This window comes from Bos indicus x Bos taurus, chromosome 13, assembly GCF_003369695.1.
Source record: "Bos indicus x Bos taurus breed Angus x Brahman F1 hybrid chromosome 13, Bos_hybrid_MaternalHap_v2.0, whole genome shotgun sequence".
NCBI lineage: Eukaryota > Metazoa > Chordata > Mammalia > Artiodactyla > Bovidae > Bos > Bos indicus x Bos taurus.
In genome coordinates, this window is record NC_040088.1 from 12,354,752 (window position 1) to 12,378,296 (window position 23,545).

General features: G+C 41.0%; 1 protein-coding gene across 10 annotated transcripts in view; it reads left to right on the plus strand.

Annotated features, from left to right (window-relative positions):
* Positions 1-23,545, plus strand: part of PTPRT (protein tyrosine phosphatase, receptor type T) — a 1,160,479-nt gene that overhangs the window by 735,310 nt on the left and 401,624 nt on the right. For all 10 annotated transcript variants that reach the window (XM_027558515.1, XM_027558516.1, XM_027558518.1 and 7 more), the window contains exon 8: positions 181-477. In XM_027558515.1, coding sequence (XP_027414316.1) covers positions 181-477 — 297 coding nt within the window. The remainder of the gene's footprint in view (positions 1-180; positions 478-23,545) is intronic.

The window sequence follows — 23,545 nt, forward strand, 5'->3', positions numbered from 1 at the left end:
GTGTTTAAATAATAGGTTTATTTTATAGAAAAATACTAATTAAATTATATTCTAAGTGGTGAAATCAGGAAGGCAGTGGCTGAATTGGTGAGAGCTGTGTCCCCCTGTTTTAGCGGAGCCCCCACCCCACCTTCCCAATGGCCTGCTCAGAGTCCCGTGTCTTGTGTTTGTGTCTTGCAGACCCGGTGCACGGCCCACAGAACGTGGAGATCGTGGACATCCGAGCCCGGCAGCTGACCCTGCAGTGGGAGCCCTTCGGCTACGCGGTAACCCGCTGCCACAGCTACAACCTCACGGTGCAGTACCAGTACGTGTTCAACCAGCAGCAGTACGAGGCCGAGGAGCTCATCCAGACCTCCTCCCACTACACCCTGCGGGGACTGCGTCCCTTCATGACCATCCGGCTGCGGCTGCTGCTGTCCAATCCCGAAGGCCGGATGGAGAGCGAGGAGCTGGTGGTGCAGACGGAGGAGGACGGTGAGTCAGGGAGTGGGTGTGCTCCCTCAGGAACTGGGAGGGCTGGACCAGCTCAGGCGGCCACTCCTAGCAGTTGCAAGGGTTTATTTTTTTCCAGCATCTTTTATCTCTCTGTCAGTATATCAGCATCTTCTCTAAGCTCTTCAGTAACACAGCATGCAGGCTGTACAGTACACAACTCCAGGGGGCCCTGTGCCCCTACACAGTGACACCTCTGCCACAGACACACGCTCATCCACATCCCTGCTCTCACTTTATGCCACCTGCTGTGCCAGCATTTAACCACACTGATGCCTCTCAAAAGAGAAGATGTGTATCAATCGTACTGTTGAGACATGTTGAGTTTGGAGTCAGACGGCTCTGGATTCTCTTAAAAATTAGCATCAGAAAATACATATAAAAAGCTTGGCACACACACTGAATGCACCCAGAGCCACACATTCACCTGGGTGTCCTACAGGCATCTCAAAAAAGTATCCAAAATTGAACTCATTTCCTCCTCTATACTGACTTCTCTCCCTCTGTTCAGGTATACTTCCTAGAACACAGGGAGACCTGAGTGATGGTCCCTGGTGGGATCAAGACCCATATCCTCAGCTGCAAAGCCCCACAAGCATATAGATGAAAGCACTCCAACCTCTTTTAACCTTGTCCCTCAATCCCTCCATCTTATCCTAGACCTGGAAGTTTTATCACATCTGCCTTTGTAACAAGCCCTCCCCAATCCCGTTTAAAATCATCCTCACAGCCACTCTCTTTGCAGCCCCTCCAGACTGCTTTTGGGTAGCACGGTGGTGGGGACTCAGCCTCTGTCACCTCGTTCCGCCATCTTCCTGTCTTGCACAGAACCTCAGTCTCCTATGGGTACAGCTCTCACCCAGGTCAGCTTCTCCAGAAGATCTTAGTGCCCTGCTTCCTGGGAGCCTATTCCCATCCAGCCTCCGACACAGGGTCAGGCGTCTCATCTTGGCTTCATTCTGTGGCCCTGGATTTGGCTTCTGATGAAGCTGCCAGAACTTTCTCTAGATTTGGCTCCATTGTATCAAAGATAAATAGCTCCTTCTCCAGCACATAGACTAATACACTGTCTGAAAAGTCAGCCTCTGGAACCAAATATACCTGGAAAAAGTTGTTTAACCTCTCAGCACCTGGGTTCCTTATCTGTAAAAATGGCGATAGATTGGGAATTCTCTGGTGATCCAGTGGTTAGGACTCTGTGCTTCCGCTGCTGGGGGCCCAGATTTGATCCCTGGTCAGGGAACTAAGACCCCCCAGCCATGTGGTTACTTTTTAAAAAAGGAGATAATCATAGCACCTAACTTCCAGGTTGTGCTCATAGAAAGGATGGCATGTATAGAAACTAGAATCATGTCCATCCGACTCTAAAGTTTTCATTAAATGTAGCTACTACAGTTGCACTAAATCCAAAAAAAAAAAAAAATCTTGACAAAGAATCCTTTAGCACAATCAACCCAAAAACCACCCACCCATCTCTTTAGAACTGTAGATGTCCACTGTCATAGCTATAGAAAACATGACATCTATATCCAAGGAGTGGCAACATGGCAGAATTTCACGTTAACTTAAAAATAATCAAATAAACAATCCACCTTCATATTTCCAATAACATTAAACCTGATTTTATATAATAAGGAGATATAGAGTTGGGGCAAGTAGGGTGGTTTGGTGGCTTACTTGCTAAGTTCTGTCTGACTCTTGTGACTCCATGGACTGTAGCCCACCGAGCTCCTCTGTGCATGAGATTTCCCAGGCAAGAATACTGGAGTGGGTAGCCATTTCCTTCTCCAAGGGATCTTCCCAACCCAGATATCAAACACAGGTCTCCAGCATTGCAGGCGGTCTCTTTACTGACTGAGCCACCAGGGAAACCCAGGGTGGTTTAGTGACAAGAGTTCATGGGGGAACCTGGTTGTTAGACAAGGGGGAGCCAGTGTTGGGAACCAGCATGAAAATTCAGGACGCTGAAGATGAACAGGAGGGTTTAGCCCAGGAAGAGCTCAGGGCATTTCTTGCCAAGATGCTCTGCCTGCCTTGGGCCACTTTTTGAGGATTACCTACATGTGCGACTGTACATCACAAGTCCCATATTTAAGGCATGCCCCAACCTCTCCGTTTCTTCTCATCACCAATGGAAAACAAAACAACAACAAAAAAAACAATCACAAGGTCTTTATCAAAACAAATTGAGAACAGCAATGCTTTGAAATTAAATTTTAATCAAACACCATTAATGTTTGAGAGAGCAGAGGTGCTCCATCTCTGCTCTCTCGAGCTGTGTGGGCATCATCACAGTAAAAGCACCAACATTCAGGACACCAGGCCTCTGGCTTGCAGCTCTCCTGAGGCCCCACCTCACAGACCATGGAGACTACAGGAAGGCCTCAGAAGAGCACTGGACCCTGTGCATGCTGGACTTAGGTTCCATTTCTCCTGAAGAGGGGAGAGGCACCATCTCTGTTTGCTGGGGGCTCATTGACATCGAGGTTGAGTTGCAGATGGAGCTCAGCTCTAGTCCATTAACTGAAACCCCCTTCAGGGAACCAGGGAAGCATCTTGCGGGTTGAGCTGGCTGGAGTCAAGGTGCTTTCATCTGTGCTACAAAATTGTCTTCTGGGAAATGTGTGGAATTTGTAATTCCATCACCCCACTGCCTTTGTGAGGGTGTGAAGTAACCCACCACTGGTGAGAACAGCTTGTGGCCACTGAGCCCCTGTGTTTCATCTGTGAAGGGGTTGTTAATAGGAGGCTAAACAGGTTCTTTATTTTTTCCCTTTTTCTTCACAAATGTCTCAGACAAAAACCACAACTCAGCTTGCTGGGTGGTTACTTCTCTGCCTTCAATCAAACCACAGCCAAGACTGTGAAATGGAATCTCTGAGATTCTGACAAAGGAAAACCAAATAGATGATGGCCTCATTTTGGCAACCCCTTATTGAGACCTACAGTGGGCTAGACACACGTTATATACTATGATTCAACTTGATTTTACTTTGAAATGTTTCAAAACCATGGAAAAATTGGAAGAAGAGGATAAGCAAGATCTGTAAACCCTTCACGAGACTTAACACTAGTGAACACCTTGCTATCTACTTTTTCACATGCATATATGATACCTGTGTATGATATAGGGCTTTCCTGACAGCTCAGTTGGTAAAGAATCTGCCTGCAATACAGAAGACCCTGGTTCAATTCCTGGGTCGGAAAGATCCACTGGAAAAAGGATAGGCTACCCACTCCAGTATTCTTGGGCTTCCCTCATGGCTCAGCTGATAAAGAATCTGCCTGCAATGCATGAGACCTGGATTTGATACCTGGGTTGATAAGATCCCCTGGAGAAGGGAAAGGCTACCCACTCCAGTACTCTGCCTGGAGAACTCCATGGACTGTATAGTCCTTGGGGTCATGAACAGCTGGACACAACTGAGTGACTTTAACTTTCACTTTCACGTGTGTGATATATTTCATATGGAAATAACATATATAAATATACATATATTTTTAACTATTTGAAAGTAAATGGCAGAAGTCATGATACCTCACCCCTAAATTCTTTAGCATCCATGACAGTTAATGATGAGGACTTGCTCCTCCATACCCACAATACCATAGAATATCTAAGAAATTTTGCAGTAATAATCAAATAGACAATCTGCATTCATATTTCCAGTAACATTAAACCTGATTTTATGTAACAAACCAGAATATGAGACATGTTTGGATAAAATGTTCTATGAGTTGGTGACGTAGGTTTCTGTCTGTAGCATGTTAAGAGGTCCATGATGTCAGGGACCCCCTCTACTGGTGATGCTGAGTTGGTCCCTTAGATAAGGTGGGGACCACCCAGTCTCTTCACAATAAATGTGGCACCTTTTCTCTTTGTAAATTAGCTCACCTGTGCAGTATCTCTAGTCCCCAAGAACTTTAAAAAAATTTTTTTTATGAAGTATGGTAGATTTATAATGTTAATTTCTTGTGTACAACAAGCTGACTCAGTTATTCATTTATATATTTTTCCATATTCTTTTTCATTACGGTTTGTCAGAGGATACTGAACATAGTCCCCTGTGCTCTACAGCAGGACCTGATGTTCATCCATCCTGCATGTAACAGTTCACACCTGCTAATCCCGAGCTCGCAGGCCTTCTCTTCCCTCCCCCTCTCCCCCTGGGCAACCACGGGTCTGTGCTCTGAATCTGTGAGTCTCTTTCGGTTTTGTAGACAAGTTCATTTGCGCCGTATTTTAGATTTCACCCGTAAGGGATACCATGTGATACCATATCTTTCTGACTTACTTTGCTTAGTACGATAGTATCTTTTGCTCCAAGTGGCATTGTTTTTTTTCTTTTTATGGCTGAGTGATATTCAATTGTGTATGCATACACACACACACACACACACACATATACACATATGCACAACATACCACGTTTCTTCATCCACTCATCTGTGGATGAACGTGTAGTTTGCCTGTATGTCTTGACTGTTGTAAATGGTGCTGCTGTGAACCTTGGGGTGCGTGTATCTTTTCGGATTAGAGTTTTGTCCAGATATATGCCCAGAGTGGGATTGCTGGATCATATGGCAACTCTTATTTTTAGTTTTCTGCGGAACCTTCATACTGTTCTCCATAGGGGCTGCACCAATTTACGTTCCTGCCAGCAGGGAAGGTGAGTTCCCTTTTCTCCACACACTCTCCAGCATTTGTTATTTGTAGACTTTTTAATGATGACCGTCTGACTTGAGTGAGGTGGTACCTCACTGCAGTTTTGATTTGTCTTTCTCTGATAATTAGGAATGTTGAACACCTTTCATGTGCCTATTGACCACTTGTATCTCTTCTCTAGAGAAGCGTCTGTTTAGGTCTTCTGCCCATTTTTCAGCTGGGCTGTTTGTGTTTTTGTCATTAAGTTGTATAAGCTGTTTGTATATTTTGGAAATTAAGCCCCTGCTGGTTACACTGTTTGCAAATATTTTCTCCCATTATGTAGGACAGGAGCCTGGGGCACTGCAGTGCATGGGGTTGCAAAGAATAAAACCATAAGTTAATAAAAAATGCTTAGTGATTGAGCATGCATGTAGTTAGTCTTTTGTTTTATTAATGGTTTTATTTGCTTTGCAAAAAGTTGTAAGTTTGATTAGGTGCCATTTGTTTTTGTTTTTATTTCTTTTGCCTTGGGAGATGAACCTAAGGAAACATTGGTATGATTTATGTCAGAGAATTTTTGCCTTCAGTCTCGTCTAGGAATTTTATGGTGTCATAGCTTATGTTTAAGTCTTTAAGCCGTTTTGAATTTTTCATTGTGTATGGTGTGAGGGCGTGTTCTAACTTCATTGACTTGCATGCAGCTGTCCAACTTTCCCAGCACTACTTGATGAAGAGACTGTCTTTTTTCCATATAGTCTTGCCTCCCTTGCTGACGATTAACTGCCCATAGGCGTGTGGGTTTCTTTCTGGGTTCTCTATTCTGTTTCATTGGTCTGTACGTCTGTTTTTGTGCCGCTACCATGCCGTTTTGTTTGTGTTAACTTTGTGGTGTGTCTGAAGTCTGGGAATGTTATGCTTCCTGCTTTGTTCTTTTTCCTCAGGATTGCTGTGCCAGTCCTGGGTCTTCCCAAGAATTTTTGACCCAAAGATTTTAGCACTCCCTGATAATCTTCACCTGAATCAGCTATTACTGATATTTGCAAAAGGATGTTTTTAAATCTAGCATTCCCTCTACATGTATTGTTTTGCATTCTTCTTTATAGAACAGCTTTCTCTCCTCATCCCCATCCCCATCCCCATTTTTACTTTCCCTGTTGACACATGGGTCTTTTTTTTCTTTAACTCAATGTATTAAAATCCATCACTGTTATTATTCTTTTCAGTGCTCAAACTGTCTCATATATGGCTTGTGAGAGTCCCTTCTAATTGGCTGCTAGGTCCTTTTGACATGGTCTCAGTCTTCCTTGCTCCTGGTGCCACAGAACATTCCAGACTACCCTTATAATGTCTCTGCCCCAGACCTGGAGTCAACCACTTATTCAAGGATTTCTGGTGTTATTGAGTGGAGATTGAATATTTTGGCACTAAAAGATGCATCTTATGTGTGCTCAATGAGCTATTATTGCCTCTACGCTCTTCAAGAAGGTAGAGCTGGGGAATATAATTTATCTGTTTTAAATAATATTATTGTTGTTCAGTCACTAAGTCATGTCTGACTTTTTGTGACCCTATGGACTGTAGCTCGCCAACCCCTCTGTCCTCCATTATTTCCTAGAGTTTGCTCAAATGCACAGCCATTGAGCATCACCAGCTATGATGCTGATGCTGTCTAACTGTATCAGCCTCTGCCACCCGCTTCTCCTTTTGCCTTCAGTCTTTCCCAGAGTGTTTTCCAATGAGTCAGTTCTTCGTATCAGATGGCCAAAGTTTTGGTGCTTAAGCTTCAGCAACATTCCTTCCAATGAATATTGAGGTCTGATTTCCTTTTCCATTGACTGGTTTGATCTCCTTTCATTCCAAGGGACTCCCAAGAGTCTTCTCCAGCACCACAATTCAAAAGCATCAATTCTTTGGCTCTCCGTTTTCATTATGGTCCCTCTCATATCCCTATATGAATGCTGTGAAAGCCATAGCTTTGACTATACAGACCTTTGTCAGCAATCATGTTCAGTTCAGTTGCTCAGTCGTGTCCAACTCTTTGCGACCCCATGAACTGCAGCATGCCAGGCCTCCCTGTCCATCACCAACTCCCAGAGTCCACCCAAACCCATGTCCATCGAGTCGGTGATGCCATCCAACCATCTCATCCTCTGTTGTCCCCTTCTCCTCCTGCCCTTAATCCTTCCCAGCATCAGGGTCTTTTCAAATGAGTCAGCTCTTCACATCAGGTGGCCAAAGAATTGGAGTTTCAGCTTCAACATCAGACCTTCCAATGAACACCAAGGACTGATCTCCTTTAGGATGGACTGGTTGGATCTCCTTGCAGTCCAAGTGACTCTCAAGAGTCTTCTCCAACACCACAGTTCAAAAGCATCAATTCTTCTGCGCTCAGCTTTCTTTATAGTCCAACTCTCACATTCGTACATGACTATTGGAAAAACCATAGCCTTGACTAGACAGAAGGACCTTTGTTAGCAAAGTAATGTCTCTGCTTTTTAAATTGCTATCTAGGTTGGTCATAACTTTTCTTCCAAGGAGCAAGCGTCTTTTAATTTCATGGCTGCAATCACCATCTGCAGTGATTTTGGAGCCCAGAAAAATAAAGTCTGACACTGTTTCCACTGTTTCCCCGTCTATTTCCCATGAAGTGATGGGACTGGATGCCATGATCTTCGTCTTCTGAATGTTGAGCTTTAAGCCAACTTTTTCACTCTCCTCTTTCACTTTCATCAAGTGGCTCTTTAGTTCCTCTTCACTTTCTGCCATAAGGGTGGTGTCATCTGCATATCTGAAGTTATTGCTATTTCTCCCGGCAATCTTGATTCCAGCTTGTGCTTCCTCCAGCCCAGCGTTTCTCATGATGTACTCTGCATATAAGTTAAATAAACAGGGTGACAATATACAGCCTTGACGTACTCCTTTTCCTATTTAGAACCAGTCTGTTGTTCCATGTCCAGCTCTAACTGTTACTTCCTGATCTGTATACAGGTTTCTCAAGAGGCAGATCAGGTGGTCTGGTATTCCCATCTCTTTCAGAATTTTCCACAGTTTCTTGTGATCCACACAGTCAAAGGCTTTGGCATAGTCAATAAAGCAGAAATAGATGTTTTTCTGGAACTCTCTTGCTTTTTCCATGATCCAGCGGATGTTGGCAATTTGATCTCTGGTTCCTCTGCCTTTTCTAAAACCAGCTTGACCATCTGGAAGTTCACGGTTCACGTATTGCTGAAGCCTGGCTTGGAGAATTTTGAGCATTACTTTACTAGCGTGTGAGATGAGTGCAATTGTACGGTAGTTTGAGCATTCTTTGGCATTGCCTTTCTTTGGGATTGGAATGAAAACTGACCTTTTCCAGTCCTGTGGCCACTGCTGAGTTTTCCAAATTTGCTGACATATTGAGTGCAGCACTTTCACAGCATCATCTTTTAGAATTTGAAATAGCTCAACTGGAATTCCATCACCTCCACTAGCTTTGTTCATAGTGATGCTTTCTAAGGCCCACCTGACTTCACATTCCAGGATGTCCAGCTCTAGGTAAGTGGGAGTGATCACACCTTCATGATTATCTGTGTCTTGAAGATCTTTTTTGTACAGTTCTTCTGTGTATTCTTGCCATCTCTTCTTAATATCTTCTGTTTCTGTTAGGTCCATACCATTTCTGTCCTTTATCAAGCCCATCTTTGCATGAAATGTTCCCTTGCTATCTCTGATTTTCTTGAAAAGATCTCTAGTCTTTCCCATTCTATTGTTTTCCTCTGTTTCTTTGCATTGATTGATGAGGAAGGCTTTCTTATCTCTCCTTGCTGTTCTTTGGAACTCTGCATTCAAATGGGTATATCTTTCCTTTTTTCCTTTGCTTTTTGCTTCTCTTCTTTTCACAGCTATTTGTAAGGCCTCCTCAGACAGCCATTTTGCTTTTTTGCATTTCTTTTTCTTGGGAATGGTCTTGCTCCCTGTCTCCAGTACAGTGTCATGAACCTCCGTCCATAGTTCATCAGGCACTCTATCTATCAGATCTAGTCCCTTAAATCTATTTTTCACTTCCACTGTATAATCATAAGGGATTTGAATTAGGTCATACCTGAATGGTCTAGTGGTTTTCCCCACTTTCTTCAATTTCAGCTTGAATTTGGCAATAAGGAATTCATGATCTGAGCCATAGTCCATTCCTGGTCTTGTTTTTGCTGTCTGTATAGAGTTTCTCCACCTTTGGCATGGAGAAGCTCTATACAGTCAGCAAAAATCATGAACTCACAGTAATTCAAATCCAGCACCTCAGAATTCTTCTCAGTCCATACATATCTACCTCCACCCACAGTGAGAAACCCAGTTCCCAAGCTTCACATTTTTTTTTTTTGTTTGTTTCATAATATAATACATACAGAGTAGTTTCAGAGTTATAATGCCAGTTGTCCTAACAAACAGGAAAGCTACTAAATTAGGTTAAAGATTTTCTTTTTAGATTTTCTCTCTTTGAGCAGTCAAGAAGCCATGTCCAAAGGTTCATTCTTTTCTCTGGATGGTTATATTATCAATTTAATACCCAATTATGTTCATTTATTTCAGTTTTAATTTTGTCTTCTCCTCATCCTCTTTGCTTTAATATCATTGTTTTTAATATCAAAAGTTTCTTTGTTTGAAACTCAGAACTCTATAGAAAGGTATACTCAGAGAAGTATTGCCAGCATCTCTCTTTCACACTGTTCCTATCCATACCAGAAATGGAATCACTTGTAAAATATTTATTTCAAATATATCTTTCTTAAATATAGTTCATTTTGCAAAAAAGTGAAAATGATTTTTCTCTTATTTTTATATAGAAGATAACATATTAAGTATACTCTGCATCTTATGTTTTTGTTCATTTAATATGCCATGGAAGTCAGTCTGTGTTGGTCTGTACAGATTTGTATCATTCTTTTATAGCTGTGTGAGGCTTCATTGTGTGAAAATAGCATGAGAATTCAAGCAGGGTCCTCTGGTTGTTCCCATTATTTCCTATGATATATAGTACTGTAGCCGCTACTGTGCATATTGTGGTGTTGTGGAGCTATATTTTCATGAGAAATTCCTTAAAGTGGGATTGCTGGGGTCAGTAAGTAAATGTATATGCATTTTTGTTAGATGATGACAGATACCTCTCCATAAAAGTTCTATCATTTTACATGTTCATCAGCCATGTCAGTTCAGTTCAGTCGCTCAGTTGTGTCCTATTCTTTGCTACCCCCATGGACCGCAGCATGCCAGGCTTCCCTGTCCATCACCAACTCCCAGAGCATGCTCAAACTCATGTCCATCGAGTTGGTGATGCCATCCAACCATTGCCATCAGCAATGTAGATTCATTTAATCTTAACATCAAACATGAAAAAGCAAGCAGTATCATTTTTCTTATTTTACAGTAAGGAATTTAGACTCCCATATAATTTATTGCAGTATAAAAATCTAGTTGACTATAATTAGTAATATATAGGATATAATACATTAATATAATTGATATGTGCTTAATCACATATGGTACATATATTATTTCATTTGAGACATGTACTTTCATTGTAGAGAAGACAGACATATTTCAGGAATGAGTGCCTATATTTTCTGTGCATTTCCAACAAGATTAATTATCTGGTTTCTCAAGTGACAGGAAGCTAGAAGAAGGCTGCATACTGCTAGGGATAGGTGTTTGGACCATAACAAGATGCAGTACATAAAATCTGGAAAAGAGGAAAGTAAGAAGAAAAGTGTAAAAAGCAGTAACAGCAAGGCAGTAAGTAATGCAGTCCAGACCCATTTAGTGGGAGGGTAGAAAGCCATACACATCTGAGTAATTCCTGAACCATCATTTACTTAGAGCTCAGTACATGTTTGATGTTTACAGAGATGACCTGGAGCTCTCATACAGTAAGGAGGAGTGCGGTTACAGTTTTCAAATGCCCACTATGAGCTATGTGTTGTTCTGATATTCTTCATTCATGTAGTCAGTTCCCAAATACCGTGATGTAGATAATACTGATACTGTATGAATGAGAAATCTGAGGCTTAGAGAGTTTAAGGAACCTGTCTAAGGCTGCTAGGTAGCAAGTGGAAGAGGCAATAAATAGATCCCAAAATCTTATTTCTGCTTCTTCCCCCAATCCCATCTAAGATGCAGTCCTATCCCTGGCCAATATCTCCCTGAACACTCTGTTTTTTTCTTTTCTGTAGTACTTATCATCATCTGAAATACTGTGTGTGTGTGTGTGTGTGTGTGTGTGTGTGTGTGTGTGTATTGTCTGCCTGACACATAGTAGATGCTCGTTAACTGTTTGTTGGATGAATGAATATTTAATATCAAAGCCCATGCCTCTTTCATGATATCACTGAACTCTGTTTATATACACTAGTAAGGTAAAGAAGTGCATATGGATTTTATTTATATTCAAACCCAGCTTATACTGGTGATAGCGCTAACTGTTAGCCTCTCTTCTGGCCTCTGAATCCAGTAATATCACATTCATTGCTTGAAATCAACCAGGGTGATGTTTATACTATGGAAATTGGCAAACATATTGAGGTTTTATTTTGTTTTGTTTTCTTGGAGAGCTGGCTGTGAAACATTTACTAATACACCACTGTATAGTTCCATTAAAAAGGTATGTTTGACATCTTAAGATAGAAAAATTCATCCAGAAAAAAAAGATCTTGCCTCCAGCAAGACTGGAAATTACAAGGTAGATTGAAATTGTCTAAATCTATCTTTTCTCTATAAGACTTCCAGACTCCTCTGAATCATTTTCAAATTATTTCAATTTTTAAGTTAGTTCGGAGCCTCTATAGTGAACAAAACCCAACTAACCAATAAGTACGGCACCTGGAATGGACAGGCAAACAATAATCAGTAAAGAATACCTAGACAAGAAAGGGAACTTCTGTTGACTCCTCAGGACTCTGTGCTTTTAAATAAACTAATTGTTACTTCTCACAACTACTCTCAAAGTTCACCATTAGCCCCACTTTTCAAATGGGAAAATGGAGGGAAAGGAAGAAGAGGAAAGGGCAAGACAGGCGAGGACAGGAGAAAACTTGTCTTGATAACATTCTGTCCTTCTTTTATGTTGAAATGAAAATTTCCCTTAAATTACCATCTGAGTTTTAGGCGCAAGAAAACATCTGGTTTAATTACAGTGAATTTACATGAACCTACTGACAAGAAGCACAGTTAAAATTAGCAATTTTAGTGTGCTTTTTTTTTGTTTTGTTTTAAACAGAATGAAATTATAAAGTAATTAACCTTTGTTGTAGAACTCTGTCAAAAGGATGGAAAGTTCCATGCTGTTAGCAAAAGAAATTCTGGAAAGGGAATATGTGGATTCACTAAAGAATTATAAAGAGAAAAAAGAAGGGTAAAGCAACTTAGAATTAGAAGATAAGACAAATCAGGAGTCTTTCCTCAAAGAAGTCTTTTCATAGTGGGGTTGGTGGAGTCCTCGTTGACTCTAAAGAAAGTACAGTCACCCCTCCATATCCATGGATTCCATGTCCGTGGGTTTGGTATCCTTGGGTTTCATATTTGTGGGTTCCATATCTGCAGATTGACTTAGAAATCAATGGGCAGTTGGATAAGGCCTCCCATGGGGAGCCCCCAATATGGAGGGTGTGTGTGTGTGTGTTAGTCGCTCAGTTGTGTCCAACTCTTTGCAACCCCATGGACTGTAGCCCATCAGGTCCTTTCTCCATGGAATTCTCCAGGCAAGAATACCACCACACCCTTCTCCAGGGGATCTTTCTGACCCAGGGATCGAACTGCATCTCCTGCATTGCAGGCAGATTGCTTACAGATTCTTTACCATCTGAGCCACTGGCAAAACCCCAGTATGGAGGGTGGTGTCATATAAAGAATTTGAGCTTCAGTGGATTTTGTTATTTTGTTATCCTGAATCCCATCCCTGCAGACACTGAGGGTCAACTATTAGTTGGCTTCATTGAAGAAGACTTTGTTTGAAAAAGACTTCTTAACTTAGGGAGGAGCAGTGGGATGTGGTGAAAAAGAGCCTTGGCCTAGGGCTGAGATGACCTGATTTTGCCCCTAACTTGACTCTGTTGTGACTTGTCTTTCAGCCTTTCTAAGCCCACATGTCTACCAGGTGATGGAAGAAAGTGGTGATTCAGAAACCAACATGAAATCAGAAAGATCTGGGCTATATCGAGGCTCCATTCACACTTTGCAATTAAATTAGTTGCATTGTGTACACTTTAGTCCCCCCATCAGTAAAATGGGGAGTGGTCATCCTATTGATTTCTATATGGGATCCTACATGAAAGTCTATACATAAAGCATTTAATTTACTGTCTTCCATGAGCCATGTTAAGGGGTGTATGGCCAATGCCAGACCTGACAGGCTGCTTGTTGTTTTCACTGCGTCACTTGGTCTGTGGGATCTTTGTTCCCCCAGCAGGGATTGCAGTCTCCTAGAGTGGGTTGCCACACCTTTCTCCAGGGGATCTTTCCCCAACAATGAAAGCACAGAGTCCTAAACCATTGGACCACCTGGGAATTCCCTCTGCAGGATGCTTTTTTTTTTAACTTTTTATCTTGTATTGAGGTATAGCCAATTAATAAACAATGTTTGTGGTAGTTTCAGGTGAACAGCAAAGGGACTCAGCCCCACATATATATGTATCCATAGAAAGGGAAGGGAAAGGGAAGTCACTCAGGTGTGTCCAGCTCTTTGCAACCCCATGAACTGTAGCCTACCAGGCTCCTCCATCCATGGGGTTTTCCAGGCAAGAGTACTGGAGTGGGTTGCCGTTGCCTTCTCCAGGGGATCTCCCTGACCCAGGGATTGAACCCAGGCCTCCCGCATTGTAGGCAGACACTTTACCATATGAGCCACCAGGGAAGTCTATGTATACATAGCAGACTGCTCTTTAATCAAGGGTGTGTGACTCAGGAAAAATACACACACAAGTATCTGTGTGAGATTTCTATTGGTCATGGGTAAGGAACTATCTTATAATTGCTTACAATACTTCTGTAATCCCAGTTTCAAACATCTCACTCTGACCCTAGAAATGAATGGGCGTGGCAGTGTTCCAGCAGAATTTTATTTACAAAACAGGCAGCTGGTTTCATTTGGCAGTGGCCTTAGTTTGCTGACCCTTAATCCATACTCATTCCTCTAATTATTTCCTCCAATCATTTGGCTTTAAAATCTATCCATAAGCTGATGATTTCTCCAGGGCAGACCTTTCCCTTGCCCTCATCTATCCAACTGCCTGTTGACCCTTTCTACCTGGATTGCTCCTTGGCCCCTGGAATTAGACATTGCCAGAGCTGACCTCCTGATCATCCCTCAGTCACCATCAAACTCAGTTCTTCTCATACTCTTCTCCACCTCAGTTAATGGCAACTCCATTTTATTAACGGCTCAAGTCAGATACCTTGATTCCTCACTTTTATCACATCAAAAGCCCTAGATTGCAGATTCCAGATAACACCCTTCACCCTGTATTCTCTGTGATTGGCACCCTCCCAACCCCAACCCCTGCTTTGTGCAAAGCAGCAACCCTGCTCACTCCTAAATCCCATCCATGAGCACATTCTCTTGACTCATCTTTTAATATATAGCAAGACCTTGATCATATTTTTTACAACCTCTACTGCCAGCTCTTGGGTCCAAACCACTGAGATTTCCAACCTGGATTTAATATTAAAGTGGTCTCCGAAATGGTCTGTCAGCTTTAGCCCTGGTCCCTGCACTCAGCAACCAGAAGAGCTTGAGGCGGATCACAGCATCACCCCTCTGGGCGTCACCTTCCAGTGGTTTCTTGTGTCAGTGAGATTAAAAGCCCAAGTCCTTACGGTGGCTCATCAGGTCCCATGTAACCATACTACCACTTCTGATTGCCTCTCTGATCCCATCTTCTTCTATCTCGGCCTTACTGCATCAATCCAACTACTGTTGTTCTGGAACATGCCAGATGTGTCCTGCCTCAGAATATTTTAATTTGCCATTTCTTCTAACCAGAATAATCTTTCCACAAAAATACAGGGCTGGTTTCTTCACCTCCTTCACATCTTTGCTTAGATGTCACCTTTGAGGAAGATCTTCCTCTACTTTTCTATTAAAAACTGGACTCTTCTAACACCACACTCCTTGTCCTTCTTTCCAGAATTGTGCATCTCCTTAGAGTTTATTGTTTGACATGCTTCCTGTTTCACTCTGCTTTTAATTATATCTCTTCTCCCACTAGCTTGTATACCAAGGAGACAATGATGGGTTTCTTCTATTTTCATTTACTGGTACTTTTAAGCACTTAGAATGGTGCCAGGTAAATAATAGGCATGCAATAAATGTAATATTGAATGGATTAATCTTCAGAATCACCTCAGAGACAAAATAGGTTTTTAAATAACTTACATAGCAATCAGAAGATTTTAGAAAGCTGTTAAACATACTTAGTAAGCTACAAGAAGATATGGCTTCTCTGATTAGCAATATGACACCACTCAGAGACCGTAGATAGATATATGGATAGTAAGGGAAATACTAACAATTCTGATTCTGCAGAAGAACCAAATTGATGATCTCCAGACTGCACTAGAGCAGTTCTCAGAGAATGTGATGGGACCAGGGGGAGGAGCAAATACACAGAGGAACAACTTTGTGCCAGAAGCTTTGCTCGGCACGTAACATGCATTCAAATATTGAATCTTCACAATAGCTATGGAGGAGGTATTGGGTTGGCCAAGAAGTTCATTCAGGTTTTTGTAAGATGGTGTGGGAAAACCCGAATGAACTTTTTGGCCAACCCCATACTATTTCAGTTCTCATTTTAAAGTAAGGAAACTGAGTCACAGGTTAATCAACTTGTCCCAGTTTGTACAACAAATAAGTAGTGAGAATTAGACATAAACCTAGGCGGTCTGGCTCAGCCCATGATGTTAGTACTGTTACAGGTGTGCATGATGAAAAAGAGAGTTCTGATTCAAAGTGGCCATTTGATCATTCTTCCTCAACTAACTCCCCAAAAAGATAGGAAGAAAAATGCCTTTCATTTTGCCCTGAGAGTTATAAGAGGTTGCTGTCCCCATGCTTAAGGAATTAATGCAGAGCAGTGTTGCAGGATGGGGAACTACATGCAGAAAAGATGACAGAGTTGTGACTTCATTGAAAGAACCCCACCCCCGGTCCCTTGGGTCACAAGAAGGGACTTCTAAGCCCAACTGCATAAATACCTTCCAACTCTGCCTAGAGCTAAATGGACAGGTGGGTTTTGGAGCTGGTTGACAGGAATAGGCGGTCAGGGGATCAGGAGGTCTTAATGTTGAGGCATCTTTATACGCCAGTCCACAGAGCAGGGGATGAGAGCCCTCAGTCCAAGCCTGTGTATCGTAAAGCAGGAAAGCAGAGGGACTTGAGGAAAGGGCATCTTTTAGAAGAGACATTTCAGTTAAAGGTAGGGGCAGTGCTCTAAGTAACATCAGGCTGCCCCCCAGCCACCCAAAGTCAAAACAAGTCCTTTTTTTTTTTTTAAAGAAGCTTTGTGCTGCCTGGTTATTTCTTTTCACTAATTTCCCCCCGTTAATCCAGACATCCAAGCAAGCAGACCCCTTATCTGGCCAAGTACTAATGGGCATATCTAAATTTTACCTTGCCCTCTGGATTGGGAATATTAAAAACAAGAGCTCATATAATCTACTAGCAGAACATATCTCAACGCACCAAATTAGATCAGCCTGCTCGGTTGCATAAACAAAGGTTACTGGACAGGTGAAAATATGTTTTCATTCTTATTAAACAGATCCAGTCTGATAATGCAAAGCAAATGTCCCCTAAGAAAAATAGCAAGAAACAAGATTTAAAAACATAATAAAAGCCATATTCTTAACAGGATGTATTGATATAAATTAACACTGGATTAGAACATGTTCGTGGAATGGAAATTACTGATATAAAGAAAATAGGTTAGTTCTCCCAGACTGATCTTTTTAAAAGAATTTAGCACTATTTGTTATATGTATTATTTTTATTTAATAATAAACTCCATAGCACTTAAGGATATATGTTTAAGGTAGAAGAATATAATGAAAACAAAGTCGTGATTATTAAAAAGTTAAGAGACTGATTACTTTTTGAGGGTATGAAGTTGTTGATAAATTAATAAGATGTGTATTTGTTTTATATGCTTGTGTAGTGTTTCTATCACAGTAAAAAAAAAAGATAAAATGAAGGTAATTAAATATCCTTTTATACGAATAAATTTTGACATTTATGGGCTATGGAAACATTCCTGAGTTGAGTTGAGTCACTCAGTCATGTCCGACTCTTTGCGACCCCATTAATCCCAGCACACCAGGCCTCCCTGTCCATCACCAACTCCCAGAGTTCACTCAGACTCATGTCCATCGAGTCAGTGATGCCATCCAGCCATCTCATCCTCTGTCGTCCCCTTCTCCTCCTGCCCCCAATCCCTCCCAGCATCAGAGTCTTTTCCAATGAGTCAACTCTTCGCATGAGGTGGCCAAAGTACTGGAGTTTCAGCTTTAGCATCATTCCTTCTGAAGAACACCCAGGACTGATCTCCTTCAGAATGGACTGGTTGGATCTCCTTGCAGTCCAAGGGACTCTCAAGAGTCTTCTCCAACACCACAGTTCAAAAGCATCAGTTCTTTGGTGCTCAGCTTTCTTTACAGTCCAACTCTTACATCCGTACATGACCACTGGAAAAACCATAGCCCTAACTAGACGGACCTTTGTTGGCAAAGTAACGTCTCTGCTTTTGAATATGCTATCTAGGTTGGTCATAACTTTCCTTCCAAGGACTAAGCGTCTTTTAATTTCATGGCTGCAGTCACCTTCTGCAGTGGTTTTGCAGCCCAAAACAGTGAAGTCTGACACTGTTTCCACTGTTTCCCCATCTATTTCCCATGAAGTGATGGAACCAGATGCCATGATCTTCGTTTTCTGAATGTTGAGCTTTAAGCCAACTTTTTCACTCTCCTCTTTCACTTTCATCAAGAGGCTTTTGAGTTCCTCTTGACTTTCTGCCATAAGGGTGGTGTCATCTGCATATCTGAAGTTATTGATATTTCTCCCAGCAGTCTTGATTCCAGCTTGTGTTTCTTCCAGCCCAGCGTTTCTCATGATGTACTCTGCATATAAGTTAAATAAACAGGGTGACAATATACAGCCTTGACGTACTCCTTTTCCTATTTGGAACCAGTCTGTTGTTCCATGTCCAGTTCTAACTTGCTTCCTGACCTGCATATAGGTTTCTCAAGAGGCAGGTCAGGTGGTCTGGTATTCCCATCTCTTTCAGAATTTTCCACAGTTTATTGTGATCCACACAGTCAAAGGCTTTGGCATAGTCAATAAAGCAGAAATAGATGTTTTTCTGGTACTCTCTTGCTTTTTTCCATGATCCAGCAGATGTTGGCAATTTGATCTCTGGTTCCCTGGCCTTTTCGAAAACCAGCTTGAACATCTGGAAGTTCACGGTTCACGTATTGCTGAAGCTGGCTTGGAGAATTTTGAGCATTGCTTAACTAGCATGTGAGATGAGTGCAATTGTGCGGTAGTTTGAGCATTCTTTGGCATTGCCTTTCTTTGGGATTGGAATGAAAACTGACCTTTTCCAGTCCTGTGGCCACTGCTGAGTTTTCCAAATTTGCTGGCATACTGAGTGCAGCACTTTCACAGCATCATCTTTCAGGATTTGAAATAGCTCAAGACTGGAATTCCATCACCTCCACTAGCTTTGTTCGTAGTGATGCTTTCTAAGGCCCACTTGACTTCACATTCCAGAATGTCTGGCTCTAGGTGAGTGATCACAGCATTGTGGTTATCTGGGTCATGAAGATCTTTTTTGTACAATTCTTCTGTGTATTCCTGCCACCTCTTCTTAATATCTACTGGTTCTGTTAGGTCCATACCATTTCTGTCCTTTATCAAGGCCATCTTTGCATGAAATGTTCCCTTGGTATCTCTATTTATCTTGAAGAGATCTCTAGTCTTTCCCATTCTGTTGTTTTCCTCTATTTTTTTGCATTGATCGCTGAGGAAGGCTTTCTTATCTCTTCTTTCTAGTCTTTGGAACTCTGCATTCAGATGTTTATATCTTTCCTTTTCTCCTTTGCTTTTCACTTCTCTTCTTTTCACAGCTATTTGTAAGGCCTCCTTACAAAAAGGCCTCAGACAGCCATTTTGCTTTTTTGCCTTTCTTTTCCATGGAGATGGTCTTGATCCCTGTCTCTTGTACAATGTCACAAACCTCCGTCCATAGTTCATCAGGCACTCTATCAGATCTAGGCCCTTAAATCTATTTCTCACTTCCACTGTATAATCATAAGGGATTTGATTTAGGTCATACCTGAATGGTCTAGTGGTTTTCCCTACTTTCTTCAATTTAAGTCTGAATTTGGCAATAAGGAGTTCATGATCCGAGCCACAGTCAGCTCCTGGTCTTGTTTTTTTTGACTGTATAGAGCTTCTACATCTTTGGCTGCGAAGAACATAATCAATCTGATTTCGGTGTTGACCATCTGGTGATGTCCACGCGTAGAGTCTTCCCTTGTGTTGTTGGAAGAGGGTGTTTGTTATGACCAGTGCATTTTCTTGGCAAAACTCTATTAGTCTTTGCCCTGCTTCATTCCATATTCCAAGGCCAAATTTGCCTGTTACTCCAGGTGTTTCTTGACTTCCTACTTTTGCATTCCCGTCCCCTATAATGAAAAGGACATCTTTTTTGGGTGTTAGTTCCAAAAGGTCTTGTAGGTCTTCATAGAACCGTTCAACTTCAGCTTCAGCATTACTGGTTGGGGTATAGACTTGGATTACTGTGATATTGAATGGTTTGCCTTGGAAATGAACAGAGATCATTCTGTCGTTTTTGAGATCGCATCCAAGTACTGCATTTCAGACTCTTGTTGACCATGATGGCTTCTCCATTTCTTCTGAGGGATTCCTGCCCACAGTAGTAGATATAATGGTCGTTTGAGTTAAATTCTCCCATTCCAGTCCATTTTAGTTCGCTGATTCCTAGAATGTCGACGTTCACTCTTGCCATCTCCTGTTTGACCACTTTCAATTTGCCTTGATTTACATTCCTAGCAAAATATAAATGTAAAAACTTGACTAAGGGGGCAAATGTATATAATTCTACAACAAACAGAGAAATATAATCAGTATTTTAAACTTTTCCAACAAAAACACACCAGTTCTAGATTGTCCTGTTACTGAGTCCAAGCTCACTCTGCTTGCCACACAGCAGGCCAATGAATCCTAGAGACAAGGTGTTGAGGCAAGGAACGCCATTTTTGGGGGAATGCCGGCTGACTGAGAAGACCGCAGACTAACATCTCAAAATGACCATCTTGTCAGGGTCTAGGTGCCAGGTTCTTTTATAGAGTCAAAGAGAGAGAAGCAATGAGGAACTAAAATCAAAGGCAGAATAGAGAGGGAAAGACAGTGAGGAACTAAAGTAAAAAGGATCTTCAGTCTAGCAAAACACCTCTAGGAAGGACCAGCCTTTGAGTGTTAATCTCTTTTTGTCGTAGCTATTCACAGGTGGGCAGGGTCAGATTATCTTTCTGTGGTCGAACAAAGGCTCTTTAACTGTCAGGAAGAGGGGCAGGATCCTCTGAGGCAGGCCATTATGTATGATTGTAATAACAAAGGAAAGTAAGCCAAAGAGTTTCTTGTGTGGAGTTGGAAATGGCTTCTCCCTGCAACAGTCTTACAAGTGCCATCAGACAAATAAAGAAGGCACTGGTAACCACAGTCTTGCATCTAGACTTTCAGAGAGCCGAAGAAGGAACACTCCTCTCCTCCTGTTAGGATGCCAGTTTATCCGTAATAAAGACAGACAAGCTTATTTATGAGAAAAAGGACAATTAGATGCAAATACCCCAAACAAAATATTAGCAAACAATCCAGCACTGTATACAACTAGAGAAAATATGATTTATTTTGGGAAGTTAATATTGGTTCAACATTAGTAAATCCATTAATGCATTCACTACATTAATGAAGTAAGAGAGGATTGTTACTTCAATAGATAACAGGAAAAAAGCTTCAGTTAAACTCAGCATGATTTAAGAAGAAAATATCCTTGTATTCAGGAGTAAAAAGACCTTCTTACTCTGATAAAGGGCAACTATAAGCCCCATATTAATACAGACACCATGCCCAAGGATGAAATAATAAAATCATTTCCTTTAAAGTTGGAAAGCACACAGATGCTTATCAGTATCTCCATAAAATATTGTATTGGTAGCTTTGGTTGAAGACAAAGAGTTAAAAGACTGGATAAGAAGAAAACTGCCATTAACTGTAGATGCTATGGTTGTTTATATAGATAATCCAGTAAACTTACACATAGTTTATTAGAATTAAAAAGAGAATATAGCATATTTGATGAAGTCAACATTACAAAATAAATTGCATTTCTATTCACTGAACAAGTACATATTTTTAAGATACTATTTATACCAATAAAAATACATGATATTTAGAAATAAGCCATATAAAAAGACTTCAAGATATATAGTATTAATATATGTAAATATAAAAAGCGCTGAAGAAGACCTAAGTAAGAGAAATCCTATGTGTATGGATAGGAAAACCCAATTTTTAAAGACATATCAATACATCAATGATTTCCCAATAATTCAGGCAACTTCAATATAAAAATAAGACTTTTTTGGGGGGAGGGGTGGAATTTACAAGCTAGTCTTAAAATGTATATGCAGGAAGAAAAGCCAAAAATAGTAAGATAGTCCTGAACACAGTCTGCAGTGTCGCAGGCCTCGCTCTCCCAGAGGAGGGACCATCAGTATATGGGCAGTAAGCACCAACAGCTCTGTTGCTGTCTTTTTTCCAGCTTTGCTGAGGTATAATTGATAGATAAAATTGCATATGTTTGACATGTACAGCATGATGATTCGATACTGTATACATTGTGAAATTACCACCAAGTTACTAAGTCTGTTTTTCTTTCTCCCGTGTGAAAAAAAAAAAGAAAAGCTGATAAATTTGACTACATCAGAATTAAGAAGAGATTTTTAGCCAAAGGTAATATACGTGGGTAGGCAGGACAAAAGCTAAGAGAATCTTTTTGTAACATACACAGCCAATGAGAGGGTCAATAAGAAGGATATATAAGGAAACTCTAAAAATCAATAAGAAGAATACAGTAATGGCTAGCAAACACTAAAAGATGGTCAGCCTCTTTAGAACATAGACAAAAGCAAGTAAAATCTTAATCAACTGTCATTTCACACTTACCGTGTGGTGTAGAATATAAAAATCTGACAATACCTAGTGTTTGTAAGGATGTAAGGATACAGGAACTTTGAGAACTTCATTGGAGGAAATATACACTGCTGCCGCCCCTTGGGAAGACCACTTGGCATCACTCAGGAAAGCTGGAGACAGGTATTTCCCTTAGTCTGTCCATCCCATTGCTAGATATACCTTAGTGACATCATGTATATTTTCAACAAAATGTTTTCATAGGAGCAATGTTGTAAGGTACCTTTATCAGGAAATAGTTTTAATGTCTGTCTACAGTGATAAATAAGAAATTTAGAAAATAAATAAGACTCTATTCATAAAATTTACATGAATGAAATACAGCTACCTGCATCAGTGTGAATGAATCTCAGAACAGTGTTGAGTGATGAAAGCAGATGATGTAATACAAACACTCAATTTTATGTATGTGAGAGAAACTGGGATAAGCTAAATGATATTTTATCTTGAGATAAATGTATATATTTATAACTCCAAAATAAAAATAAAGAATGAGTAACATACAATTTAGAATAATATGCATTTTTTATTGGAGTATAATTGTTCTACAATGTTGGGTTAGTTTCTGCTGTATAGCAAAATGAATCAGCCACATATATAAATGTAACCCCTTTTCCCTGGACTTCCTTCCCATTTAGGTCACCATGGAGCATTGAGTAGAGTTCCCTGTGCTACACAGTCGGTTCTCAGTAGTTATCTGTGTTATGCATAGTAGGGTATGTGTGTGAATCCCAGTCTCCCAGTCCATCCCACCTTGCCCTCCCTGCCTTGATAGCCATGCATCCATTCTCTACATCTGTGTCTCTGTTTCTGCTTCACAAATACGTTCATCTGTACCATTTTTCTATATTCCATATTTATGCAGTAATATATGATACTTGTTTTTCTGACTTAGTCACTCTGTATGACACTCTCTAGGTCCATCCATGTCTCTGCAAATGGCACAGTTTTATTCATTTTACCTGCTGGGTAATACTCCACTGTATGTACCAGTGCACTGGTTTTTGGTGGGGAAGAGAGGAGCCGAGTGTGAGGTACATAGAATGCCTCCATGATACAGTGATGTTTTATTTCTTATAGTGGATAGTAGGTGCATGTGTGGTCATGTC